This window comes from Rhea pennata, chromosome 12 (genome assembly GCF_028389875.1).
Source record: "Rhea pennata isolate bPtePen1 chromosome 12, bPtePen1.pri, whole genome shotgun sequence".
NCBI classification, from domain to species: Eukaryota; Metazoa; Chordata; class Aves; order Rheiformes; family Rheidae; genus Rhea; species Rhea pennata.
The window spans coordinates 901,669-924,148 of NC_084674.1; the positions used below are offsets into that span (position 1 = coordinate 901,669).

General features: G+C 43.5%; 1 protein-coding gene across 2 annotated transcripts in view; it reads left to right on the forward strand.

The window, feature by feature from the left end:
• The first annotated feature begins 12,209 nt into the window (after positions 1 to 12,209).
• Positions 12,210 to 22,480, forward strand: part of RAD18 (RAD18 E3 ubiquitin protein ligase) — a 61,301-nt gene continuing 51,030 nt past the window's right edge. For both annotated transcript variants that reach the window (XM_062585649.1, XM_062585650.1), the window contains exons 1-4: positions 12,210 to 12,283; positions 12,736 to 12,817; positions 17,093 to 17,154; positions 18,886 to 18,956. In XM_062585649.1, coding sequence (XP_062441633.1) covers positions 12,215 to 12,283; positions 12,736 to 12,817; positions 17,093 to 17,154; positions 18,886 to 18,956 — 284 coding nt within the window. In that variant the 5' untranslated portion in view covers positions 12,210 to 12,214. The remainder of the gene's footprint in view (positions 12,284 to 12,735; positions 12,818 to 17,092; positions 17,155 to 18,885; positions 18,957 to 22,480) is intronic.

A 22,480-nucleotide genomic window follows, 5' to 3' on the forward strand; every position in this document is an offset into this window, starting at 1 on the left:
CAGCCCCAAGTCAGCCGAGCGTTCATTTCAGGTGACCCAACCAGCTTTGGTGGGGAAAAGAAGAATAACTACGAACCGGTCGGGGATCGTGGCCTCCTGGTTCAGCCCCTGCCCGCCCCAGGGCGTGTGCAGGGAAGACACCGCTTAGCAGGTACGTGTTCATGGTGAAATTATTTACAGAACAAAGGAATTCGGGCAAGATCTCTGCAAGCACCAGCCACATTGAACTCCCACTGATTTAACAGATTTTCTTTTTAATTTATCCTTTTTCTGCAGTTTGCCTTCCCCTGCCCTTTCTGTGCTGCCTCTAGCTTTATTCACTTAACGATTAGAAACTCAAGAGCTGAAAACGTCTTCCTTTGATTAAAATCTAAAAGCAGAAAGGCCGTTTGTGCCGGGGTCCGCGGGGCTGCTGTGCGCGCCCGGGCGCGCGGTGCCGGCGGGAAGCTGGCGGCGCTCGGGCTGCCTGCCCCTGCGCACCGAGCCCCCGCGCGCCGCACGGCTCCGCGTTACCTGCCTTTGCATTTTGTTCCCGCTAACGTTAAACGAGTTAGACTTCAACAGCTTTGCTGCTCACAGCGCTTAGGTATTTATAAAGCAGGAAGGCCGTGACTCTGCCAATTAAATCCAGAGACCGATCTTTCAAATCTTGGATTTATTTTAGTGTCAGGCCTGCTGCCACTTCAATAATACCCGTGGCCAGGGTGCACTGCAGCTTCACTTCCCTCGCAGGGCGTAAGGGTGACTCCGATCGGTTGCACGGAGGAATTTATCCAAGGCCACGACGGAAGCTCAAGATGGAGATAAGTAAGTCCAGTGTGCATCCCGCAAGAAGATGGCAAATCCAACCAATTCATCGCTCTGCGAGCTAGGAAATGCATTTATCATCGCCGTTAATGGAGGAAAACCTGTCAGCACCAGGGACTCGGGCTTGAACAAGACTTTTAGGAAGACTTGAACACGACTTCAAGGAAGCTCTGCATCCCCGGGGAAAGGGTGGCCTGCAAGGGCGGCTGGAGGGGCTTGGGGACGTGCCGCCAAGGACAGGAGACTTGGTCTTCAAGTATGTAACCAGGAGGATACAAAGGAGAAGGAAACCATCTCCTTGTGCAAGGACCAGTGGGCTGAAATTGCAGCCGGAACAGTGGCTCGGGACGCAGCGCTGGGAGGGCGCGTGGGGCTGAGGACCGCTGAGAGCAGGCGGGCGTGCGGGGGGCGGGAGGCTCTGCGGAGCCGCAGGGCGCCGGGAGAAAACCCACCGCGGGCGGAAGGCCCCCGTGGAAAACACTGTATTCTTAATTAAACCCCCAAATTGCGTTTTTAATTAAAAGGCTAGAAAGCGCTTCAGGGGCCAGGGCCTGGTGAAAAAGATATTCACCCTGTGTCGCATTTCTTAGTGGTTAATGATGGGGAAAATAAACCAAGTGTCCATGAAATGATAAATACAGCCTCAGAATGAACACTACATGATCTTTAGTAAAAGAAAAAAGTCCACATGATGAGCTTTTCATGGCAAATCAGTAGATATATGGGACAACAGCCTAGGAATAACTCAGCAAAATTATACTCATAAATCCTTCAGCTGGAAATGGTTAAATCTGTGGAAGAGAACTGAAGTATCAACTGAGAAAGACTTAAATTAATATATGAATGTTTTCAGCTACGCATTTTACTTCTTTTACCCATTTTGCATTTTGGTGAGGATGCAACATGTTATTTCCTATTTGGTAGCAACTGTCTGTTATCACAAGTGCAGCTGTAGCCGGGGGTGAATGGAGAACACTGGATATGTTCTCTACACCTGGAGACATACAGCAATTGCATATGAAATCATTAAAAGAAATTTAGCACTAAAAAAATTAATTAGTCTCATGGTGAGAAACAAAGGTCTTATCTGTGGCTTTCCTGGTGTTTGGATGCTAGCTCGGGGCCTTCTTGCCTGCACGACATCGCAACAGCGTGCACTAAGCCTTGCTTCTCAATAGGCAGCTGAATTAATCTTGTTCAACTTCTTGGTGGGGGGGAAAGGAATTGCACCGAGTCTTGGAACCAAGCAGCCAAGTTTGAGCTCTAAAACAAAAAACTGGAAGGGAATAAGCTGCTGGATGTGATTAACCAAAAAAGAGCCTAGCAGTGCCTGCAGCCGGACACACAGCTTACCAGTCCTGCGGTTTTATACTGGAGTAACCGCGTGAGACCAGCCACGGTTTTCATCACCTTTCTTGGCTCAGAACCGGTGCCGAAACAGCAGGTCTCTGCCCTGAGCGAGCATCTGCTGCGGAAGAAGCCCAGCACCGGCCCGGGCTCCGTCGCGGGCGGCGGTGCTGCCGGGGCCGGGGCCACGGCAGGCTGAACCGCTGCTCCCCGCGCGCCCCAGCCTTGCCCGCCGCCCGCGCCCGGGGCCAGCCCCGGCGGCCTCGCGCTGACGAAGGTCCGCCACGCGTGCCTGCTGCTAGCTGCTGTCTGACCGGCCTTCTGCTCTGAGCAGCATTCCTATAAACCCGAGTTCTGCTCCTATTCCTGCCACACTTAAAATTTCTCTTGTGTTCGGTAGCACTAAAGAATACCCACACAAAGGACTTTGTGAGTATGTGTTGGATTTGGGTAGATTTGCTTTTAGGAAGACATTCATTGGTGTAAATATTAATTGCCATTTTTTCCCCTAAAAGGCACTATAAGGAAACCTATTATAAATGACAGGCAGAGAACATTGGTCCTTCTGGCAAAAAGCTGTGACTTCCTGCTGTTGCTGATATTTTCCAAGTCCAGATTTTTGTACCGCAGCAGTAGGATGCGGGTAGTCAGGTATACGGCCAGGCTGTGTTGAGGTTGGGTGGCCGACGATGTCGGGAACGCCTGTCCAAATGCTCCTTCTGGTTTGTGCGTAACCAGCAGTATTTTGGCATTTTCTAGACACAGACTAAAGCACGTGGCTTGCCCTGGAGGAGGAGTCCAAGGGGGTAGTGAAGTGCAGGGAGGGATATGCTTCCAACGCAGCTTGCAACAAATCTGGACTGTCAATTGCAAGGCTTTAATTTCTTTATTTTTCTGTACAAAATCGAAATCTTAACACTTTTCACAGTAAGCGACAGAAAAGGATACTGTCGCTGGTGTGTTTATCTAAGGAAAGATAACATTTGTATTTATTGTAGCTGAGCAATCTCCTTAAATGATCTTGTGGGCTGACGTGTTCCTCGCAGATGCTAATGGAAAACCTGCTGTGGGAAGGGGCCGGAGCCCTGGGAGAGACGCATTGATTGCTACCGCTCGTGACCTTTGCAAAATCCCATCACCGCTGTCTGCTCCCCCCGATTTCCCAAGCTAACATCGTTAGGGCAGTCTGAGCACGCTGCCCACTGTTCCGTGCGGGCCAAAAAAGAGCGAATTTATCACCGCATCGTGAATCAACGTGTTTTTGTCTCGCCAAGAAAAGGTGAGGCACGGTTAAGAAGATCTTTCCTGCAATACGGGCTTTTGCACCGCAGGCGGAGAAAGGCCCCCGCGGCTCGGCGTGAAGGGCACGCGGGGGGGGACAACCATCCAAGCGCGCAGCTTGCTGCGCAAGGGGCAGGTCCAGCGCTGCCCCGCGCGCTCTGGCGTGCGGGAACGCCGGCACGCACCCGCGCGCCGCGCCGCGCAGCGTTGGTGTGCCGAGACCGCCAACCGCGTGGGCTCGGCTGCTGGCCCCAGCCCCGGAGAGGGCAATGCCCGTCAGGGGCTGCACAAAACCACTGCGGAAGGGGGACGGCTGTAAAGCGCAGAAGGTCCTTACAGGACCCCAGTGTCAGGCAGAAATGCCGCCCATCGATCCGTAAGTTGTCGCTGAAGATGAATTGCACTTTAAATTGGATTTGCTAAAAGCAGGCACAAGCCATCTTGGCCCGCAATCCCGTCCCCTTCGTGCAGTAAGTTACCGTGCAGAGCCGCGACCCGGCGCTCAGGCTCCGCTCTGCCCCTTCGCAGCGCTCCGGTGACCCGCCGGGGAGGCAGGCGCAGCCCTGCTGCGCGGCACGTCCTGCACCCCCGAGCGGCCCCGGCCGCCCCGGGCAAGCGGAAAAGGCTGCTGTGGCCGAAACCAGCTCCTCGCTCTTCAGCACGCCCTGTGTGCCCAGGCCTGGCTGAGAAGGTGCAGACCCGCTACTGCTCTAAAACGGAGCGGTGGTCTACCTCACCCGGGACGCGCAGGCTGCGCCGCTGGAGCTCTCCGAGCAGCACGCACGGCAAGCAGTGATTTGGGGGCAGGTTAGCATACTAAGCCAAACATTATCAGCTGCCAGTGTCAAAGATGTGGGACATGAAAATTCCTGATAGCCATTGCGAGGAAACAAGCAAGTATCATGCACAAAGTCTAAGTTTCCATTCTGCCCGTTACTTCACAGCTCCGTTGCATCGCTTAGGCTGCATCAGATCGACAGCAGGACTGGCTCACCCAGCAGAACAGCCACTGCTCCGCCTCTGCCATGCTGAACTCTTTGGGCCATATTCCCTTTGCCAAGGTGATGGTATAGGAAGAACGTTTAATCAATGGTTATAGGCTTTAAAGAAGATGCTCATAACTTTAATATATTATCCCATTACAAGCCTTCTATTAATTTCAGAAGGTTTACGGTTGCGTGTTAAAAAGGAAGGCCTTCATGTTTGAGAGATGGTTGCATTAAAAAAAGGGGGAAAACCAGTAGTGCATGAAAGTTGGCAAAATCTGAAATCCTAATATGTCCTTCCAAAATGTATCCTTGCACTGCATGGGGCACACTGCCAGGAGATGTCTGAGCAGACAGATGTAGCCTTGATTCAACTACCAGTGTGCCACAGAGAGCAGTTTTTTAGAAACTGCCTTCTTCCACAGCCTGCACCGTCGTGCTCAGGACCACGGCCGAAGGCTTTGCTTCATACGGAGAAGCTTTATTTTCTGGGACTACTTGCCGACCAGCGATATGAGCTTTGTCACTGAAGCAGTAGCACTGATCTCCCCTTGTCCTGCAGGCTGCCCGGGGCTGGGTAAGGAGCAAGTGCCTCTCTTTGAGCTCCCTGCCCTGCTGCAGCCCAACGGAGACTGGTCTGCAGCACGTGGCTACGGGATCAGCCATGTCCGACGGACACCTCCAAAGGAAACGTGAACCGCAGGAGCTCCTGTGGGGCCCTGGCAGTGCACAGAGCAGGCTGAGGCAATGCCCTGGGGCAGTGGGGCGCAGAGCAGCGAGGCTGGGCCTGGACGTGAAGGCATCAGCAGGTTGTCCTCTGCTGCTGTGACAACTGTCTTCTTTTCTGGGAATGTTCACTTCACGTGAAGTCTTCTGTAGGGCTTGAGACCTTTCTGCATTTAGCTCATGCCATTTCCTGGTCCTTTTCTGCTGCTAGAAATGCAGTTAATATTGAAAAATTTTCCTGACTTCATGTCCAGTGCAGCTGAGGTAGAGGAACCTCTACCACTGCCAATCTCATTCTCCCACTCAGTTTAATTATTTCTGAATTTTACCCTTCTGATACCAAAACAGCTGAAGGTTACCAGGTCCCTTCAGACTGCCTTTCCTGATGGCTCATAGGGCTTTTCCCACGGGAGCCTTTGAGCCTCTTCTGCCCCCTCTTCGCCACTCCCCTCACACCCAGCAGAGGCAAGGGGCCCACGAAGCCTGGTCTTCCCAAACATGATTCCTGTTTCTGCAAGGGAAATGGGGAGGAAAGAGAACCGATACTGCTAATAACATCCTGGACATGTCAGAGGATCACCCTTGTGTAAGTTCACACTGTTGCACATAGCAAGATCCCTCATGATGACCATGACATTGACATTTTTGTTTATATGTGAGCTACAAAACCAGTGTTCCTTCCTTGGTGACCAGCACTGTATGAACTGTTTTTCTATTTGCTCAAATTGGCAGTAATATAGATCAACCTTCAGTTTTGCCATATGCTGTTACTTGTGTTTTTATTTGTATTTGCTTTCTTTAAGTTAAAAGGATTGAGTGAGGTCTTCTATACCACTGTAAGCACACTTTATTATGCACTGTTCCTTATTACATACTGTTCTCAACTAAAATGTGCAATAATTAAATGGAACGCGTACTGGCGAGTGAGTCCTTTTCGGCAAGCCAAAGGCTGTAGCCAAATATCTGTCATGATGTCCCCTCCTAACCTGGCCGATTTCACTTGGGTTGTGTGGGCGAGAGCTGGCTCGCACGTTCAGCCAGATCTTGTGAGGTGCTAATATCCGAGTGTCATTTAACGTTGTGGCTGACAAAGTCTAGTCCAAGTACTAAAAATGCATTCTTTCATTGCAGTGGAAAGTCCTTGAAGCAGAAACAATAGATTTCCTTTATGTCTCTTGTCTCTGAAAAGGATATGATTGAAAACAATTTTGCATAATCTTGTTTGACTAATGCTATTAGTTTTAACAAATCATTTCAGATTGCACCTTAAAGTAAGAAGGAAACAAAGGAGAAAGTACTTCTCACTTTCCTGCTTCTGATAACTCTTTCTGTCCCCAAAAAAAAAAAAAAAAAAAAAAAAAAAAGAGAGAAATTTGGCAAAAGTACCAGACACTTGCTCAGAATTAGATCTTGACAGTGAGTATAGAAATAGCCCAGCTTTCCTGCCTGTAAAACTGGGAAATGCTGCCTCTGTTGTAGGAATAGTAAGAGGATAGATACATCAGTATTAGTGCAGTTCTTTAAATATTTATGTTGTGCTCTTACAAAGTGTGAAAAAATTTGTGGTTTTAAATAGACTCTGCAAAGGTGGCAGAAAAGTATTTGTTCCCCTCCAGGGACTGTGAAATATGAACCAAGCATGTGCAAGTGGGAGTTAAGTTCCAGGTTCATCGCAGGCCAGACCCTAAATTTTAAGTCCAAGGACTCAGTACCCTGTTGTGGCATGTAAAAGAGGAGATAGAGAAAGATTCAGTTTGGGAAAATAATACCACACTTCCAGAGTGAACTTTTTAATAAAGTAATTTATAGGCCTCTTTTCAATGCTTTTCTTCAGCTTCATGCCTGAAAAGTCTGTCTGGTTTTTCTTTTTTTTTAAGGTCAGTAGAAGTCCTTAGATGACCATCTGGGTGATTCTGACTATTATTAGAAGATTAAGGCAGCCAAACTAAGTACACTCTAGAGAGACGATCAATCCTAACATTACGCACTTTTCCTTTCCACAGGAAACTTTACCAGCAGATGTTTTAACAAGTGCTGGTACTGTGTGTTTATGGAACCTGAAATACAAATGCACTTCTCACCATCTGAGCTATTCTGCCGGTCCCCTCTGATTTGAACACTGTGGGGTGAACAGATAGGTACTGCCTATATATCATTAAAAACAAGAAGATAAGCAATGGTAGGTATCTGCTAAAGATAATGAAATTGCAATGTAACAATTTACTACAAAAAGGAGGTGTCAGCTACATGATCGCTACCACATAACTAAGTGTTATCTGGAAGCCGTAAGCTCCCGCCGTGGTGCTGGTGGCCCAGGGCTTGCCCCACGGCTTGCCCAGATGGAGCGGGCTTCGGAGCAAGGCTGTGTGTTCGGGTCAGCCCAGGAAAGCACCAGCGATGAGTGCCGAGTCTCAGCTGCATTTCCGTGCCAAACCTTGTCCTGGCGAACACGCGCTGGTCTGATGGGATCTCAGACGACCTGCACTGGCAGAGGTTAGGTCTGAAACGCTGCTGTTTTGGTTGGCGCAGTGAACGTTTAATTCAGATTGCTGTTACAACAATCGGAGGATTGCGCCGACATGGACTTTGTACCGTTCCTTCTCCAGAGCTAACACTTCATGGTGGGATTTTTTTTTCTAACATAGTCAACATCAGACAAACTCAATCATTCAAAAATCAATACACTACTGCCAACTTTAGCACAAGGGCAGAGCTAGGTCAATGCTAAATGTTTTTGAAAATCTAACTCATGGTATTCAGACTTTATCCTCTACAGTTGGGACTGACATAAAGAGAAACGTTCCACAGCTTTAAATGTTAAAGAATCTCTGAAAGTATTTAGAAACAGACAATTCAAAATGTTCTATGTATTTTTTTTTTGAAGTACAGCATGCTCTTCTACAGATTTCCATCCATTCTCCATGCCCTTGTCCCAGAATCTTGTTTCCATGGTGCATTTGTATTTCTATCATAAAATATGTCAAATGACACATACATATGAAAGGCAAGTCTTAGTGGAATATTTCATTTTAAGAGCAATCTATTAAAGGCAACTAAGCACAAGCTGTTCACCCGTCCGAGTACCAATAAACTAGTTCAGGAAGTAACACTGAAGCTGAGATGTAATTGAAAACAAGTGCTTTGTAACTGATTTTTGTGCGTGTGCAGCTACAGCTCAATAAAACTATGCTTAAATATTGTCTTTGTCTCAAATGATATATAAAAAAGTAGTTTTTGAAGATTTGCTTTGTGTCAATATCCCCTGCCTCTTGCTAAGCTTCTTTAAAAAATTTCTCTCTGTAACAGAACAGGGCAATAAGCTTACAGAAATGCACAGCTGGGTACCTACTGATATTTTAATTTAAATTAATATTTTGGAGAGTTTGATAGCAAGCATTCTGTTTTGTTCTTCTGTGTATAATAATATCTTGTCACTTAGCAGTTCAGCAACATAACCCAGCTCAAGACTGCTACTGGAAGGAGCAGAGTGCCGGAGGAGGATGCAGGGTAAGGAGCAGGACGCGTTCCCACAGGGGAGCATTGCCGGCTGCAGGCGTCACGGCCGCGGGGGCTCGTCCGCGCCCTGGCGCTCGGCACCACTGGGCAGGCACCAACTGGACCAGCTGGAGCATTTTAGACAGCTGAGTCCCAGCGAGCCGTGATGGGCTGCAGGCAGAGCACCTCGCAGGGCTGTTTTGCTCAGTGGTGGCAGGTCATGGTGGGAATGCTCCTGCGGGAGAGCCTGCAGGACTGAGCCTGGAAGGAACCATGCACAGAAGTAAAGATGTGGTTTGGGAGGCTAAGATGCGGATGGATGTTTGACGGAGCTGGAAGCAGGATCTGCAGCATTTTCACACCCAGGCGGTTCTCTCTCTTCCACCTCCAGTTCACAAACCCTCCACCTCCCCCAGCAAAGACCCTGCAGGAAGGGGGGGGGGAGTATATATGGAACTAATTTACTCAGGGAGTAATTAGTTCCATATATAAATTCAGAGATTCATAAAGCATAAGGCCAGCAGAGACCATTGTGCTAATTTGTTCTGACCTCCTCCATCATGCAGTCCCAGTGTATTTTGTGTGTGTGCGTGCGCGCGCGTGTGTAGAAGAATTACTGAGTGCAAAAATAGACTACGATGTGCATTAGGACCAAGTCCACTGAAATTACACTACTACAAAAACCCATCAAAAAAAAAATCAGGCACTCACAGGCATGGTTTACAGAAAGCAGAACAACTGAGTCACCAGCAGCTGCAAAACCGAAGTGCTCAAAACCAACCTGTGAGCTGAAGGAGACGAGGAGTGAGACATTACTGTTCTGCAGATATTAATATACAAATGTTAAATCTGCATGTGTTTGTGGAAAACCCTTTACTCCTACAAATTTAATCAATATCAAAATTCGTAACTGTGCAGCATGCAGGGAGCTCTATCAGTGGGTTGTGCTGGGGGACTGGTGGCTGCTCATCTTCATCAAGCACATTGTGCATGGGGCACTCTTTGAGCGGTGGCTGGCCTGACCTTGCTATAGGCCTCAGCATTTGACATGTGGATTGCACGAAGACAGTAACAGCTTTGTCACTTTCAAAGCAAAGAACAGTTTTGCTCTGGAAAACTGCAGGTATGATGAAAGCGGAATTTCATCTTCTGAACTCTGTCTCACATAGCAAATGTTTATTAGAAACAGCAAGAAGAGGGCAGCCCTTCCAGGGATGTTTTTATAAGACTGCAGATACTTCAGTGTGACCGTTTCCAAGATAAAGTCATTCCTTTCATCGAGCCATATTTAGTGTAACCTGCTACTGAAAATGTCAGTGTGTTTCCATGCTAACTTAAAGGAGCTGATAAACACTAATGAACTGCACTGCAGGAAGACAGCGGGATGATGGCACAGTTCCAAGCAAGTGTACTGAAGCAGAAGTTTTCTATGCAAAAAAAAAAAATCTGGTTTGACATAATTGGTATTACAGTAGAAATGCAGACTCTGGCAGCAAATGCATATTTTTTTTTCAATGCAGACAGCTATTAATCACATCAGCAGTCACACTGAGATAGGTAAAAAAATTCCATAAAATCATATCTTAACTTCAAAAAGAAATAGAGCTGAGGAAGCACAGGTACTACTGTGCTAACTGTTGTCAAATGTATCACATTTTTATTTTGTTACTTTATAGAGAGTATTTTGCAAAACACACAGGTCTGAGGATTCAAAGTTATTTAGACTTGCTTTGGCATTCTATCCTATGCTACTTTGGCAATGCACTATGTTCCCCAAATGCCTGGACAACTTTTAAACCTGCAGTTGCATCAGTAGCGCTCAGCCACGATCTGTGCTACCTTTCCCTTTTTGCTTCTTTTCCATCATTACAGTTGCGTATTTTTAGCCTGGGTTTTGTGGTGCCACTTTGTGGAAATCAGGAAGCTGATCTCGGCCTTTGCAGAGGACAGAAGCAATGGTGATAATGCACATTACCATAGCAACCCATCACAGCGCCGGACACGTGCAAACAGCAGGTTGTTCCCGTGGCGGGGGGGCTGATGTGCACCTCTACAGAGACGTGCATGCAGACAGTACGGCTGCCTGCGCTGAGATGAAGTAGGTTAACTGTAGAAGAGAAGTAAAGTAGGAGACCATTTCCCCAGATCTTTTGGACACAGTGTCTTAGTTGTTTTTTTAAATGAATGTGTTCTGGAAGATACAGATGAAGACTGTCACATCCACCTAATGGCATCCCTCCGTGACACACGACATTTTTCACCTGAGTAAACAGCTTATGACAGTGGTTGATAACTCCATTGCATCCACAAACTATCCGTAAGAGTTCAATGAAGAGAATAAATGCATAGAAATGAGTACCATGATTTTAGGTCTTATATGTGTCTCCTATCCTACTCTGTTACCTGTCTTTCCTCAGTTATTATATCACATATTGTTCACGCAATATTAGACGACAAAACAAATCAACTCACAAACCTGACTGCTTGTTATTAACTCTACCACTGCAACACTTGCTTTTAAATAGCGTAGTTGAAACTACTGCTGAAAAGGGGATAATGTGACGTAGTTTCATTGCTGAAGAAACAAATCATGTCTGGCAGACTCAGCGCTGTGGTATGAATCTGTGGAGTAAACAGATCTTTAATGCAGTCCTGCTGCGATCAATGAAGTTCAGCCAGCTGCGAAACCACTTCCACCTCCCAGGCACCCTGCGACTTACCCACCCGCTATACACCTCACATACACCATTATCTGCTTGACATAAAGCAGAGCCAAAATTGGTTTTAGCCTTTAGCCCAGTAAATGTGTTTTTCTCTCCAGCTGGAGAGAGAAGTTGGGTATTTCACTGGCCAGTGTCACTGTGAAGGGGAGAAGGAAAGACACGTTGGGTAGCCACCGTCTCCTGCCCGAGCTACCGCAGACCCAACCGCTGCCACCAATGTTCCTGACGCCCTTTTTTTTTTTTTTTAAATGTGGTCTGTTTTGGGCTTCCCATCCTGCTATCAGCAGCACTTCTGAATCCAATCCTTCGTGCTGCAGCAGGTCTGTACAATCTGGACTCTCCTCTACACATAGCTAGAGCATTCACTAAGTTTATTTAGCGCTTTGACCACTGCACCCATTCTTCATTTCCAACCAAAACACCTTTTATCTGTCCAGAACGCTGTTGCAAGTTTTATTTTTGGACAACATCGGTAAGGCCGAAGGCTATTTCAAGGCAGTCCTTTTGGACCGGGCCCCGCCGGGCGGAGCAGCGGGCACGCAGCTGAACCCGCCTCAGCATGGCGACATGGCGGCGTGGCAACATGGCGGCGTGGCAACATGGCGGCGGCACCGCCCCGCGGACTACAGCTCCCAGCAACCCGCGCGGCGGCGCCTTACGGGCAGGCCACGCCCACCCCCGCGGACTACAGCTCCCAGCAGCCCGCGCGGCGGCGGAAGTGCGCTGCCACCCGGGGCGCGCGCAGCGCCGAGCGCGGGGGATTTGGACTCGCTGGCGGCCGCGCCGGCTGCGGCGGAGTTAGAGCCGAGCCGGGCTGGGCCGGGCCGCGCCGCGCCGCACTGCACTGCCATGGCCGCCGCGGCCCTGGCGCTGCCCCTGGCCGAGCCGCCGTGGCCGCCCAGCCTGGCGCCTCTGAAGGTGTGTGAGGGTGGAGCGGCGCCCGGCCGGGCCTGCGGCCCGCGGGAGGATGACATGGCGGCCGCGGGGAGTCCCAAAATGGCCGGGGGGGTCCGTGAGGGTCGCCGAGGGGGAGAACCGGGCCGGTGTCGTGACTGGCAGCCGCGCTGGCGGCGGCGGCTTGCCCGGGGGGCTAGGGAGGGAATCAGGCTGCCGGCTGCGGGGCTCGCCCCGGCCCTTGCCGTCAGCGGCCGGGCGCGGGACGCGGCTTCGCGCTGTAGGAATCTGCCACCGCTTCCTTTTTTTCGACATAAGTAATAACCCCCAGACGTTAAGCTCCGTGCTGCCGCTCGGGTGTTTTTCCATATTGTTCAAGAACATCGCGCGGTTGGAAATGCCTGTTTGCTTGTTTGCAGTTCGCACAAGGAATCTTGCAGTGATCCTCGAAGTGGCATTTGTTTTTCTCATTTCAGGCGGTGGATGACTTGTTGCGCTGTGGGATATGTTTTGATTACTTCAATATTGCAATGATCATTCCACAGTGTTCGCATAACTGTAAGTGCAATTTAAGGAAGTGTGAGTATTTCTTGTACTGTATAAATGTCTTGCTATTGCTTGACTCATTTCATCCTACTGTGTCTTGCAGTTTCCTATTGTTTGTTCATAGAGGTGAATGCAGAACTGTTATTTCCTTTTCCTAGTAAATTATGCTTGCTGTCCTATGGTTAACACTGTATTTTTTGGAAGATACACCAAAACGTCTATATTGATTTGGGTGATTGCAACAGAGTTTTATTAAAAATTAGACTTCTGAGTGGCTCTAGGAGCCAAGGTAATTATTTTGTAGCAAGTCACTAAATGGGCAATAAATCTATTTTTCCTGCTATCTTTGTGGAATTTAGAATTAAGGTTGTATTTCATTTAGTTTACACCTTCCCATTTATCCTAAGGAGTATAGGAGTGGCTGTGATAGTAGCGTATCTTGGCCTTATGACTCCAGTTTTGCCTAATTTGTCATTCAGTTGACAGATTAGGGCAAAAAGGGAAGGCTAAAGAAAGCGTATAGAATATTGATTGGATGTTTTGGTCCTCATATACCTTTTTCCAGAAAACACAGGACTGGAGAATGCCCTAGTGGTTTTTATAATGAGTTAACAAAATCCTCTTGCACTTCATCTATGTGACAGGAAGCCAATGAAGAATGTCTTTGTAAATTTTTTTCCTTTATGGTTTCATAGACAAATCATCATTTGACCATTTATTATTTGCTGGAGTGTAGTGCAGAGGCTATTGGTCCTTATTTTCGTTTACAAAATATGTAGTAGTTCTGCTCCACAGTTGGTCGGCAAAGCAGTTTGCCTGTGAGATGTTGCAGAGGACCTATTTTGGATAAGAGTTGTGAAGTGGCCACCAACTTTTCCATGTGCAGTTTAGGTGCAACCTCATTTCTTCTGATGAACAGATACATATTGTCTAGATTAACTTAAATCCTATCTGTTCCTAAAATCTTTCATTTAAATGTCTTTCAGAAAATTTTGAGTTAGAAGCAGAACTCAAAATTGTATGTCAGAGAGCAATGAGTATTATGGGCTAGAGTTTTCAATGCAACACTGTCTGTCGCTGAAAACTACTGAAAGGTAGTAACAAAATGGTTTACTGGAAGTCAGGTTGAGGGAAGGTACATTGCCTTTTCTCGCATTAAAATAAATGCTTGTGATTATTTTGTCCAAAAACTGTGATACTGTCTTACATGTAGTTTGGCAATGAGATTTTGTTTAGCTTGGCAAAACTATAAGCAACTGAAAAATGTGGAAGAAGCACTTGAAATTCTTTACAATATCTGTGTTACTAGCCTACTTGTGACACAGCATGGTTCAAAGGCCTTTAATTGAAAAAGAATTTGTCTCCCTTATTGTATTTCACAGATTATGTATTTGACTTTTTTTTTCTCCCAATTTGCAGCAAGCCTAAACTTTCTACCCTAAATCAGGATTTCTTTAAATATTTCCCACTCAGTTATATCTGTGTAATCTCTTAGTGCACTGAAATTGAACAACTGTAGGAAAAGAAGCCCTCTTCCATTAAATAAATAGTTACTTTAATGTAGACGAAGATGAAATACATTTGCATTTACTTGCAGGATTTTTTCCTCTTTTTTTTTTTTGTGTGTGTATGTGATCTATTGCAGTGCTTCTAGCTACCTCTGTAATCTCTTTGCATCCATAGCCATTTAAAATTCCTCTTCCTTTGCTTGTTCTTGGATGACTGGTAGCATTTAATAGTTCTGTTGACAGCAGTTGGTTAATTTTTGCAGTGCTTCAGATTGTTTCTGTAGAGATAGAGTGGGCATGTCATTTCTTTCACATAACAAAAGCATCTGAAGATGAATGTCTTTTATAATATGGACATCTGTCCACAGTGAAGGTGAATTATGACCCTGAGACTTCATAAACTTTCAAACAGATATGACTGGATTTGATTCATTAATATGCCATGAACTGGGGCAGCGAGATCTGAATTTCTGTCCTAGCACTGAATGGCTGCTTCAGACCTGTAAGGCTATAGTTGTCTGGCCCCTTGCATGAGCTAGTATGCCCTGCCCTTCTGGTTTTTAGTCTAGAACTCATTTCACAAGCTGAATCAATTTATGCTGAGGTGGTTTAAGAGGTTATTATCACTAGATGTGCTTCTCATTGCCTGGTGGCTGCTACCGCTTGTAGGAGGACTATTAAAATGTGCTGCTTCTGCTGAGGAATCTGAACAGCTTAAATGAATCAGTGACTGTCATGCAGCGGCTGAGGGATGTCTCTGATCCACACACTGCTGCTACCGGGATGGTGACCTCCACAAGGGACTGAGCAGGGCCCTGAGAAGAGTTACCGACTGCACCAGCTCTCTGTGAACCAGCAGTGCTGTTGAGGTGGAGCCTTCGTCTGAGCACAGCTCAGCACGAGTGCAAATGTGCAGTCTTGACCCGTGTCTGGGGTAGTCTGGGAGGTGGGCAGAGGAACGTGGGTCTTTTTGACTTACTCATATAGAAATGTCTGTAGCTCTTGTGGGGAGTTATTTTCTATCATTCAGGATTTATCTTTCTTTAAATCATTTTTCAACTTGCCAGTTCGTTTCTAGTTAAGCAGGTTTCAGAGTTGCTTGTTCACTTAGAGTTCCAGCTGTGGGTATGTAAATTGTGGCATCCCGACTTATCTGGTTCATTACAGAGGTTTGTAACGTCCTGGGGCCAAGCTTGTTTTATTGCTCTTTGTCCTCTCAGCCTTGCTCCTTCCAGTATAAATTAAGAGTGGATTATTTGTACCTTTCTACTCTGTCATTTTCATTTAAGCATCCAGAGCTGTTTCTTAGATTAAATTAGTATTTTGAGATTCTCTTCCTTTCTGTATACTGAAATACAGTAGCTGCAACCAAATGTTATAACTAATTTCATGGATTTGGTTTTACAGATGGATTTGGTCTCTCAGTGCAGATGAAAGTGAGCTTTGTGACACCACTAAATTCCTGATGTATGCACAGAGTCTACAGCAGACAGGAACTTATTTTGTTGCCCCAAGAATGACAGGCTGAGACCTGGCTATGGCTAGGCTGTTTCTCCATAGGAAGAAGAGTTGAGTAGGAAAGAAGGGAGCTGGGCAGGGAATTGTGAGGCCTTTGTCAACTCTGCACATGCCCAGTGGGAGCCTTGTACACAAATGTTAAGACTAAGAGTTAGTGATTTATTATCCCTGACTGTGCTTCACCTGGGTGAGTAGTGATGGCTGTGAATGTAAATCAATCCCATTGCTTACTGAAGATGAGTGGTTGTCAAATGTTCACGGCCTAGATCTATTAAATTGATTCATATTCATACAGTTAAAGATTATTTGTTTTTATGTGGATTTTCCCTTTATCACATCATACTGTATAATGTAATTCTTGAGCATTTGGATGGATTTGCAGGTGTAATTGTTGAATTGGTGTATTAGTGCTCCTACTTCTCAGACTTCTTCAGAGAGGGTTTTTGAAATATATCTACTTATGTGACTATTGATTAGTTGTAGTAATTAAAGTGCATAAGTGCTGAAACTGAACAATAAAAACTCGTGAGTATCTGTCTTGCTGTGGAGTACTGAAACTTTTATTTCTTATTATCTTGAAGTGGTTATGAAAGCTCATAAATAAGTACAGAAAGTAAAATAAGGAATTATCAGGAATTTCCTGAGACAAAATGAAATTTAGGATATATTTCAACAAGGTATTGAAGCCTCCTGTTATGATGATATGACTTGCTTTTAATGGGAAGCATTTGAGCCATATCTGCATTAGCATTCCAGTGCTGTTGTCCATCTTTAGCCTTTTCCCTCAATAATAGGTTGATAATTTGAGGAATGGAAAAAAAACGTCTGGAATAAAGAGGGGATGGAGAATTTGGGGCTGTACAGGAAAATGAAAGTGATCTGACAATGTTAGGCAATGTCAAAAAAAAAAAAAAGGGAGGGGGAGCCTGGGGCAGTGAACTCCACTGTTGTAGACCAATGCACCTCTTCCACTTTTAGTGGTAGTAGCAGGCTAACATCTTCCAGCCTTGGGTAAATTAAAGAAAAATGAACTTCTGCCTTTCTCAGGAAAACTGAGTCACATGTTGAAAAATGCCTGTATGAGATGCATTTTTTTCTATGAGACTGAAAACATACAATTTTTCCAAATAATTAACATCAATATTCATATATTGTGGAATCGTTTGCATATATTGTAGAAAGAGAAAATATGCTAACAAGCACTGTATTGAAGTACATTTGGAAGAATGCCTATTGAAAACTATATATTTCCTTTTCCCAGATTGTTCACTTTGTATACGCAAGTTCTTGTCCTACAAAACTCAGTGTCCAACATGCTGTGTGGTAAGTGTTTTATTTGTCCCATGTTTGTTTGTTGTTTATTTCTAGTAAATTTCAGTCTCAGGTTTTGGACTATGCTAAATAACTAATTCATGTCATACCTTGCCACCTTTCTTTTCAATGGGCAAAAATGTCTGTTTGCACCAAGTGTAATGCTCTAACAATTGAATTTTTCCTCCTGAGCTACTGTTCTGTCACTGTAGGCAGAGGAAGTAGATGGAGAATCAAAATTTGGTTTTGGCTCAGAGCTGTGTGTGATATCTATCTCAAAACATGTAGAATTGCCTCTTGTTTTGTTCATAAAAGCCAGCATTTAAAACATTTAGTGCTGAAATTTAAATGCTTAAATTTTCCTTGATTGAATAGCCTGAGTTTTCAAAGGCATATAATAGCAACAGTTCCTGAAATCAAATGACATTGTGGGCACCACATTTTTGAAAACTTCATAGGAGGGCACACTGGTGCTCAAATTGTAGCTGTTTCTAAAAAAACTTACCATTAGGTTGAATTTAGTTTAGAGTTTAAGATGAGCGAAGAAGCTTTTGAGAACATATATGGCCAATAAAAACTTGTGTGTTGCCTGTTCACGCATGTATATTGAATTGAATATGAGATGAAAGGGAATTTGAAAAAGTTTCTTTTGAAAGATATCAGTTGTGAACATAATATAGTGAAAGAAAGAATAACCCTAATGTTTTTAACTGCCTGTTTGTGTTACTATAGTGTTTTTTCCTATATGATCACTGAAGATACTTGGACAGAGATTGGATGCCTAAAGGACAATTTGGACAGTTAAATTGTTCTATAGTTTTGTTCTGTGAACAGGAGCTTATTATATCTACTATTTATGTTGCAAAAGGAACATCACACAATAGTAGGGTTTTTCTTAGCCTCTTCTAACAGACACAACTTGAATGGACTTAAGCCTCTTGACAGTAGGTTTGCTCCTCTCCATCTTTCAAGGAGTCTTTAGCATTGTCAAGAGACCACTGCATATACCAGTATACCTAGTTTTACAGCTGGATGGTACTTCAAGAGTGTTGACAAAATAGAACTAATTTTCTTCCATATTTCTAAAGCATGAATCAGAGTAGATTTTTGAAGACTGGAAAGCAGATCTATTTTTAAACATTCAGACGAATGCAGGCTTCTTGGTGTACATTTCTGGAGAGCACATTTGACTACTGCCCCCTCAAAAATCTGAGGGATTGATGGAATAAGAAGCAAGAGTGGAGCAAGAGTAATAGAAGCTTTGGAATGACAAAAGAAGAGCAGAGAGAAACAGCGAAAGATAATGAGAAATTCTGTAAACAGAATGAATTGAATACGGCAAGCCACCTTATAATTCATTTTTTTATTCCATAAACATTCAAAAGATAATACTTCATGTGTTTTCATTCCTTGTTGCTTAAAGTTATTACCATGTTCATGGTATTTGTGTTTTGGCTTTCAAAATGGTTTGAAGTGGGCTACAAAAAGCTTTGTTAGAGACTAGGTATACTGGATTTTGTAGCTTTAGCTTTATGTTTTGTTTTTATCTATTGCCTAAGAGTCAGCAGGCAGATGACACATCTTTCAGGAAAAAAGGCTTAAACTTCATACATCTTCATTCAGCTATCAATTTAGGGTGGTGGAGGTTGAAGTATATATCCAAGAAACAAAGATTTTTCTGTTCACTTACTGTTTTGCTCTGTTTGACATTTTTTGTTTTCTTTTGCTTTGTTTTTTTAATAGGCAGTCTCGGAATCTGACCTGAAAAATAACCGGACATTAGATGAACTAGTTAAAAGCTTTAATTCTGCAAGGTATGCTGTGCTTTTATGAATACTATTTCTGGTTTGGCAGTTAGATGGGAAGATGTGATATAATTTGTATTAATTCGTATTTTGTGCAATATCCAGCATTTGTGCTAAAAACTTAGTGAACCCCCAAAATATTGACTCTGTTCACATCTGTATTTTAATAATAAATGACTTGATGAAGGCAGTTTATTTGTCAAAAGCACATCTCATGGCATTTAGCCAATTGTAGGGTGCATGGAATGTCTGACTAGTAATGTGTTTTGAAAACTTAATTGTATAATTAAAAATCAGTGAAATCATCATAAAGGTGTTATCTTCAGATTTGTTACTGGATTTTTTTCATAGTAACTCTACTGTTACAATTATTAAGCACAAAAAGTAGCCCTAAAATGAAAACAAGCACCAAAATTGTGGGAAACACTAGGATGTGAGTTTTCTAGATTAAAAAAAAAAAATCTCCAAATGGTAGAGATCATCATTTTAATTTGGACGAGATGTCTTAAGGCAGATACTTGGCAACTTTTTTAAATATATTTCAGTGTCTTCTGAAATATCCCTGACGACTTTTTCATGATTTTTTACAAGTTGTCTGTTATTATTATTACTACTACTATTATTGTTATACACTGGTAACGCCTTTCAGATATACCTCAAGGTACCTGGCACAGGAGTTGCAGCCTTCTTACAGTGCTTCACAGATGTTTGTAGTCACTTGCTTGGTATCAGTGGAAGAACTTTAATCTCTGCTAGTCAAGCCAGGAGCCTCCTTGTATAGGAGCAGAGTGAAGAGTAGTGTGAAAAGTAAGCAAAAAAATCCTGTGTGACAGAAATGTTACCGAATCTGGTTTTGGATTCCAGTGACTGTTGCTGTGTTCATGAGGAGTGAATGAAGGTTGGACAGCTTCCTGTCAGCTTCGGCATAAATCATGTTAGTATTGGTCTGCTTGTTTTCTGGTCTGTGATGCAACCCCTTTCCTGGGTGATTCACATTCAAGTGCCTGAATGGTCCCCAGGAGCTTCTGATCTCCCTCTACAGTGTAAACTGTCTCTGTTTCCCGTATGAGAAACCCTAAGTCAGTATCTACATCACCCTGCCCGGCCTGGCTTCATTGCTGAAGTGAGGAGGTTACTGAAGGGCCAAAGCTACTGGATGCTTTCTGTCACAGCACTGAGTTATATTAACAAATTTATACTGAAGATAATAGCTTCTTTTGTTGCTCCTCTTTTTAAGAGTAGACTTACTGTAAAAGCAAAGGACAAAATATAATTGAATTTCAGAATACAGTTAATATTGCAGGAGTTGAGATTAAAAAAGGGTTATGTTGCCGTTTGTGAAGACTTAAAAGATGTTTCAGTTCAGAGTTCGCTATTGAACGAGGATACAGACTCTGACAAATTCTGTTTTTAACAAGGGCAGGGTGCATGGCTGATGAGCTGTGTAAGTAAATGCATCTGAATGGGAAATACAGAGGTTCACTCTAGAAGTGGAAGTAATGATATAGTCTAAAGAAGGAAATGGGAGAAAAAGAGGTTCATAACATCAAATTGAAAAGGAGCAGGAAAAAAGAGAAAGGGATAATTCTGGAGAATACCAGAAATGCTTTGCTGACTGTGTAGGAAGAAGTTGCTGCATCTGCTGCAGAAACTGTTTCTTATAGAAATGTTTTTGATAATCTCATTTGTTTTATCAGACACTTAACATATGCAGTGCTGAATGTTTACACTTTAAAATACTACAGGTTTTCAGGTGAAGGTCTGTATGCCCTTTAAAGGGACATGTAGAATTTCTGTTAACCTCATCTAATTTGCAGGACAGTGAGTTACATCTGGTTAGTTACCATGTTAGTTACAGTCTCTAGCTACCTGTAGAAGTCAAGCAGATGTGTCAAATACTTCTACAGGAAAATTAATAGTAATAAAGATTTTCTGCTAAGATCCTTCCTGTGTGTGCAGGGGAAAATGTCTGAACAAAACCTTTTTGTCTAGTGATAATGGTCAACTTCTTAACGAATTCTCTTGGTGAACTCGTTGGATGGGAAAAATGTAGTTTTTAGGGGACTAGTTTTCCCAGATAAGAGAAGGAATGGCATATTGTGTTTCCACCTGGTTTTCTTCTCTACTTTTGTCTTTGGTTTTGATTCATTTTCAATCTCTACATCCTTCTAAAGAAAGGAATAACAAAATAAGCCTAGCTTGATAAATACTTACTGCAATAGTTGTTTCTTTTAATAATGGTATGCTTAGTTTTGATTAGAAGCAGCTCTGTGATTTGCTAGGTATTTTGTAGGTATTCTTATGGTTGTGGGAGACATACTATTAATTTTTTTTCTGAAATGAATTTAGAGCTTGAGATCAATGAAATTCTTGGCTTCATAGATGATAGGAAGCCTAGTTCATTTTATGGTTTTGTTTCTTGACAGAGTGCATCTGTGATGAAGATCCAATCTTCTCTATGACTACTACTAGATTTAATTGATTTTATTTGAAGAATTGAAACTCTACAATTCCAATATTTTAGCTTACACTGTCTTTAGTACTTCCTAATGATAGATGGTTTACTGTTTTTTTTGGTAGCATCTAATTTTTTAGGGAACAAGTACTGCTGACTTGGATCCATTATGATATTGAATCTTAAATTTTAATATTTTTTTTTGACTGCTTTAATGGATCAGTGTAAATCTTACCAGTCAGAGTAGTTTAATCTTTCCTCTTGTAACCTGGAGTTCAATCAGCTTCTCAACACAGATTTAGATCATTAAACCTAAAACTGTAATGTCCTCAGTTAACCTGGTAAACATTTGAACAGCTTTGAAAATGTTTGTGTCGTAGGCATCCACTGAGGGCAAAAAAGAGGAAGATTCCTTTGTTTTGAGAAAGTAACTACTTGTGGAATATCTGTATTAAATACTGTTCTTGACTGATCAACAACTTCAGTGAATTCGTTATATTTTCTGTGATATGAATATTTCTCTGTGAAGATTCACTTCATGATTTCTTATGGCATAAAGTATGCAAATAGACTTCTGAAAGTATTGTAATTGAAGAGAGATAAACAACCTCTATATGAGAGGGAGACAGAATTTCTGTTCAAGATTTTATTTGGAAGAACAACTTGGATTGCCCAAAGAATTTAATATAGTTTTTAATGAAGTAAAATGCTATCAGATTGTTTAGTGATAAGTGTATTAAAATGAGAAACTGAAGCCAGTACAAGTGATTGACTTTATCTTCATTCTGTGACGTGTCCACAGTCCTTAAAAAAAAAAAAAAAAAAAAAAAAAAAAAAAAAAGTATCACCTCTTTGAGTATCTGATTTTCCAAAGCCTTGGAAAGCCTTTTTTCTGCTTGGTGTTTTCCAGCTCCATCATATGTAGAAAATAACTTCCCCTTTTCTATTTTTTAAATTTTTTAATGTTCAACTTTTTGAATTCTGGTGATGAGGCATGGAAGCTGTGCTGTTCAATGCCACTAAAGTTTCCTCACTTTTCATAGCTTCAGTTCTGAGGTGGTAGCTATGTCAAGCTCTT